The sequence below is a fragment of the Akebia trifoliata genome, chromosome 11 (assembly GCF_017979445.1).
Source record: "Akebia trifoliata isolate Shusen 1 chromosome 11, ASM1797944v1, whole genome shotgun sequence".
Taxonomy (NCBI): domain Eukaryota; kingdom Viridiplantae; phylum Streptophyta; class Magnoliopsida; order Ranunculales; family Lardizabalaceae; genus Akebia; species Akebia trifoliata.
The window spans coordinates 44829918-44835270 of record NC_141385.1 but is presented as its reverse complement, the minus strand read 5'-3'; the positions used below and the strand labels follow the sequence as shown (position 1 = coordinate 44835270).

Here is a 5353-nt window from a genome sequence, read left to right as displayed (position 1 = left end):
GGTTTTAACATGATATTAGAGTAGGTGACTTTAGGGATAAGTAGGGTTAGTATCTCTAGCCCTGCATGGAGGGGGAGAACTAAGTGTCTCCAGCCCTGGCATTGAGGGGGAGTGTTAGAATAGTCCCACATCACCTGAGTACTATTGGGAGGTGCAATTTATAAATCGGGGGTAACCCTCTCCTTGCAAGTCGATTTTGTGAGGATGAGTTAGGCCCATGGGCTTTAATATTCTTGTGGTAGTTGCATCAAAATAAGACATAGGTCTTCTCATCGTTATTAACTGGCTTATTTGTTAGAAAAATATGTTCTATTCTCAAGTGATCATTCACACCCTTAAACAATAAAGGTATCCCATTCTCATCAATTTGAAAATCCAGGGAGTATCTATAGTTTTTATCAAAATCAGAGGGGTACCGAAAAATTAAACAATTTTTATGTTTGAAAGAAAGCAAACTTCCGCGCGAAACATTTCTTTGTGACATTTGTTCTGCTATTATACTCTCTCTCTCTCTCTCCTCTGCAGAATTTCTTGATTGGAACAAGAAGCCATGGAATCGAAATCTACAGTTGCGATGGATCCTATAGAACAGGAACCCAAAGAACAAGGGACCTCAATGAGACTCTGGGACAAATTCAAAGGTGAATCTGCGTTCGCCAAGTACACCCCTTTCATGATTTGTTTCGCTTCAGGAACTTTGGATTTGAAGACCTTCTGCAATTACGCCAGCCAAGATTACTCTTTGATCAAAGTTATTCCGACTGCGTGAGTTGTTCTCAAATTTTCTCTCAAGTTCTAATATGTCTTGGTTTTGGATGATTTTCATCATAAATTGTTTGGTTTCATTCTCTCTTTTTTCTATAGGTTTGAGATGCTGGAAGAATGGATTGATGATATAGATGCCAGATATGCGATTCGAAGACTGGGGAAAACTGTTAGGAAGACTATGCGCAACATAAGTTCTTTCATAATTGTAAGATTTCTCGCAATATTTCTCAATGGTTATGTAATTGGTTTAATTCAGTGGTTCTTGAACATCTAAACGCAAATTAAGATTTGTTTTTTTGGTGTTTTAGATCATCATAGAATCGTAAATTGTGTTTCTCATTATTTCTTGAATTATTCCTAGCCTCTTTTAGAATTTTGTGAGGACGTCTGGATTGCTTAGCTAATATCCATAAATTTTAGCTATTAGTTCTTTCGTAATCGTAATATTTTTTGTGAGATTTCTTGATTGGCTTATGTTAAATGGTTCAATTCTGTGCTTCTTGATCATCATAGAATTGCAATTTTTCTTTTTCATTGTTTCTTGAATTATATTAGCCTCTTTTAGAATTTATTGATAAATCTATATTTCTTAAAGAAGTTCCATTTAGATTTATTTTTCTATTGCTTCCATTTACTAAGGAAAGAAATGCCAAAGTGTTGAAGGTAAAGAAAAGGCCACTCACAGTATTTTGATCAACATTAAAGCCTTGATGTTTCAATGGTCCAAGAACATCATCGAGTTTTCAATTGGGGTTTCATGGTAAACTCCGAGGAGTAGTTGAGTGTTTTATTTGTTTGATTTAGTTTTTGTTTTGCTTTATATATGTTTTCTGAACCTCTGAGATGTATAGTTCGCTTCTTTGCAGTTTGGTTTTCTTACATTTCTTTGATGTATTGTCCCTATAATGACATTTTCATGCACTAATTTCTTTATCGTTTTTTTTTTGTGTGTGTGATCTGATCAAATTAACATTAATTACTGTTCATAACCATTTACAGTAGAACTTGGGGCTCATTCATCAAAATTGTTCTATCATTGTTCTCAAAGTGCTTGGGTTAGACTTTCACACCTTCTATTTGAATCATTATTCTCAAAAATAGATTCCACCTACTTTCCCATTTTTATTACGTTGGAGTTTCATGAATTAACTGCAAAGGAAATTAATAGAAACTTTAATGAAAAAATTAAAGGAATTCAAAGTAGTATTAGATGGACCCAGATGTCCATACGGAAAACGTGCCTGAAACTGCCTGAGTTAGTTGAGCCAAAACAAAGCATGTTAGCTGATCATGTGGTCCAATTGGGCTTAATCTCTCGTATCGAGCTTTGCTTTATTAATATTGGTTTCTCTAATCATGGGACTGTAGCAGTGGGCATGACGCAATTTTTGCCATTATCTTGGTGGCCCATTGATAATAGAAGCATAAGAATTGAACTTAATGTTTTTCCTTTTCTCCATTCATCTTGCATATGTGTGAGAGAGAATCTTACAGTTATATGTATTCTAACAAGAATTGAATTTGCAGGAATGTAGTTTTAATAAGGGGGGCAAGAGTCATATGAGTTCCAACTCAGAAGTAATGGAGAAATGCAAAGATTTCTTCTTAGCAAGAACTTACGAGCTTATTGCTGCAACTCCTGAAAAGATGAAAGTTGCTGCTTACCAAATAGGTACTATGACACCTCGCTTGAAGCTCCATAATTTCTTAAGTAAAGAGCTCATCATCTCAGCACTTCTGGATTCTAGTGAAAGAAATCGTCTCTGCCAGAAATGGATTGATAATTATTCCTCTGAAAGTTTTGAGGTTTGTCATATTATTAGTCATTGATCCGTTTTTCTTTTTCTCTTTGTATTTTCGTAGCTCAAATGTCTCACTTTTCATTAATTTTCTTTCTGAATAAATACAGGAGGCAACTCTTCAAACTGAGAACTTGCTTGATCAACTAAGCATCTCTTTGACGCAGGAAGAGTTTGAAGCCCTAGAAAAGATTTACCATCAAGCTATGATATTTGATATGAATGTTTTTTCTGCTCAAACGATTACTTGGGAAACTGTAGTCCCTCTATCTAGAACACGTAACCTTGAGGGGCATCATCTCATCATATTTTCTGATTTTGATTTGACATGCACGACTGCTGAATCCTCTGCCACTTTAGCGGAGATCACAATTTGTAAAGCAACAAGAGCAGATCTAGGGGATAGATGGGGTGCTCTTAAGACACAGTACACTCAAGAGTACGAGCAATGCATCAACAGCATAGTGTCTAGTGAGAAAGGTAAGAAGGCTTTAGTTTAGAGATGTCATTAGTTTTTTTCTCTGACATGGGCAATCACTTATTGAAATCCTGTATTTATTCTTCCTAATGGTTTTGCAGTAGAAGAGTTTAACTATGATGGTCTATGCATAGCACTTGAGCAACATTTGGAGTTTAAGAAACAATCAACTTCAAGATTGTTTGAGTCGGGAATACTGAAGGGTATAAATCAGGAAGATATACAAGAAGCTGGTGAACGTTTCATGCTCCAAGATGGCTGTATAGAGTTCTTTAAGAAGATTGTAAACAGCAATGCACAAGTCCATATACTTTCAAATTGTTGGTGTGGAGATTTCGTTAGATCCGTTTTTTCATCAGGTTAGCCTTTTACTTAAAAGCTTCATGCTCCAAGATGGTTGTATAGAGTTTTCTATTTGTGTAAATACTTGCTTTGTAATTTACATAGGTAAATTCTTATTTCTTTATTCTCACCAATTGTCCCACACTACACTTCTGGTTACAAGCACAGCTTTTCCCAAAATTGCAATCTTTCAAAGTCCAAACACTGACATCTTAAATGGTTTTGTTTCCATAATGGTGAGTTGCCTTCAAGCTTACTGATTTAGACATGGTGCTATTTTTGTTCTAGCAGTTGTCCCTGAAACAGAATTTTTCACGAGCTTCTCACAACATTTTTAGTTACGCTTTATTACCTATTGAAAAAAAAAAAAAAAATATATATATATATATATATATATATATATATATATAGTTACGCTTGCTTTTCCAAGTGCAAGCTATTCATGTGTGTGTGTGTTTTCAGTTAAGATTGATGCGTTATGTAAATGTAAAGTATGCTATAATATTTTAGAATCTGATTAATTATTATTATTATTTTTTATATAGGTAAGCTGGACTTGAACCCATGACCTCGAAGTTGTTTTGCAATGTTTCAAAACAACTGAGCTATGGATCTAAGCCTAAATCTGATTAATTCTTTTCTGTGTTTCTCTGAGATTTAGGACCTGTTTGGATATCTATAGTGGCATCAGAAAGAAACTATTTTAAGCAAGACGGTTTTGCTCACTATAGAAGGTGTTTCATTGATCATTTTTCTTGAGGTCTCAGTGTTCTAATAGATCTTTGATTAAGATTTAGCCTTTAGATGGGTTTCATTTGTTTGTGGGGGTCAGTAGCTGATATATATATATATATATATATTATTTATTTTTCTTTTTCTTTATTTATTTATTTTTTTCATGATTTTGTATTTTCTCATTTTGGTTGTTAATGTGATCTGTGTATTCTCTCTTTTTGGTTGTGCAGAGAACATGTAGTGACTGTTTTCAAATGACACAGTTCTTTTGTTGTGCAGCCGGAGGTTTAGATCGTTTGAGTTTACACAAGAATGAATTCACTTGCAACAAATCCAAATCTACTGGTGAAATAGTTACGAAGCTGGAGACACCTATAGACAAGATTCAACTTGTCAGGAACATTGTGAAGAATGATGGCATGGCCTTATCTGTATACGTAGGAGACTCGGTGAGTGACTTGCTTTGCTTGCTTGAAGCTGATGTAGGCATTGTCATCGGGTCTAACTCAAGCCTCAGGAAAGTGGGGAATCATTTTGGTGTTTCTTTTGTTCCGTTGTTCTCTGGTTTGGTCAAGAAACAACAAGAATATGTTCAAGGTGGCTCTTTTAATTGGAGCAGGAAATCTGGTATTCTCTATACAGTCACTAGTTGGTTCGAAATACATGCCTTCATTTTGGGACGGTCTACACAAGAATATATGGATCTTCTCAAATTTTAGAATTTGGAAATTTAGCTGATACATGGTTTTTTAGTTATGTCGTTGTACAACATTAAACATTCTGTATTTGGAAACTCATTTTCTTCATCTTTCAACTGTCATAACTCCGAACACAGATCATTGTCAACGCTCGTGGAATAAAGTGAAGATAGTACTACAATTCATTCATCAAAGTCCTTGTATTCTTTTGTATATGATCTCAAGCTTATTTTCTATCTTAATAAATGTTTGTTCTTACTCAAGTTCACTTGTACATGAAAGTCTCTGTGTTCTTTTGTCTGTTGGTTCGATAAGAAGCAAGGTGAGGCACTTGAATTGGTCATGAAATGTAAATCGTGTGTCAGAACATGTATAAATAATGGTTCTCAACGGGATGATATGGGCAAGTGCTTTCTATTAATAAATCCATTTTTCAGGAAATCAAGATGTGGATCAAAAGTTGTGAGCTTTTGAGAATTCTAGGAGATGCTCTATTCTACACGTTTATAAGTTGTAGCTTTTGAGGGCATTTT

General features: G+C 34.8%; 1 protein-coding gene across 1 annotated transcript; it reads left to right on the top strand.

Moving 5' to 3' along the window:
• Positions 1-500: 500 nt before the first annotated feature.
• On the top strand, positions 501-5036 carry LOC147391996 (bifunctional TH2 protein, mitochondrial-like). The gene is made up of 6 exons (XM_086459949.1): positions 501-765; positions 865-973; positions 2296-2574; positions 2678-3047; positions 3147-3404; positions 4402-5036. The coding sequence occupies exons 1-6, from the start codon at positions 551-553 to the stop codon at positions 4839-4841; spliced, it is 1671 nt and encodes a 556-aa protein (XP_086316075.1). The 5' UTR covers positions 501-550; the 3' UTR covers positions 4842-5036.
• Positions 5037-5353: the final 317 nt, after the last annotated feature.

Excerpts from the sequence above, each read along its gene's own strand:
- LOC147391996 (XM_086459949.1), top strand. The coding sequence starts at position 551 with ATGGAATCGAAATCTACAGTTGCGATGGATCCTATAGAACAGGAACCC. Across the intron at positions 766-864 it reads ATCAAAGTTATTCCGACTGC|GTTTGAGATGCTGGAAGAAT; the intron begins GTGAGTTGTTCT and ends TTTTTTCTATAG. Across the intron at positions 3,048-3,146 it reads CATAGTGTCTAGTGAGAAAG|TAGAAGAGTTTAACTATGAT; the intron begins GTAAGAAGGCTT and ends ATGGTTTTGCAG.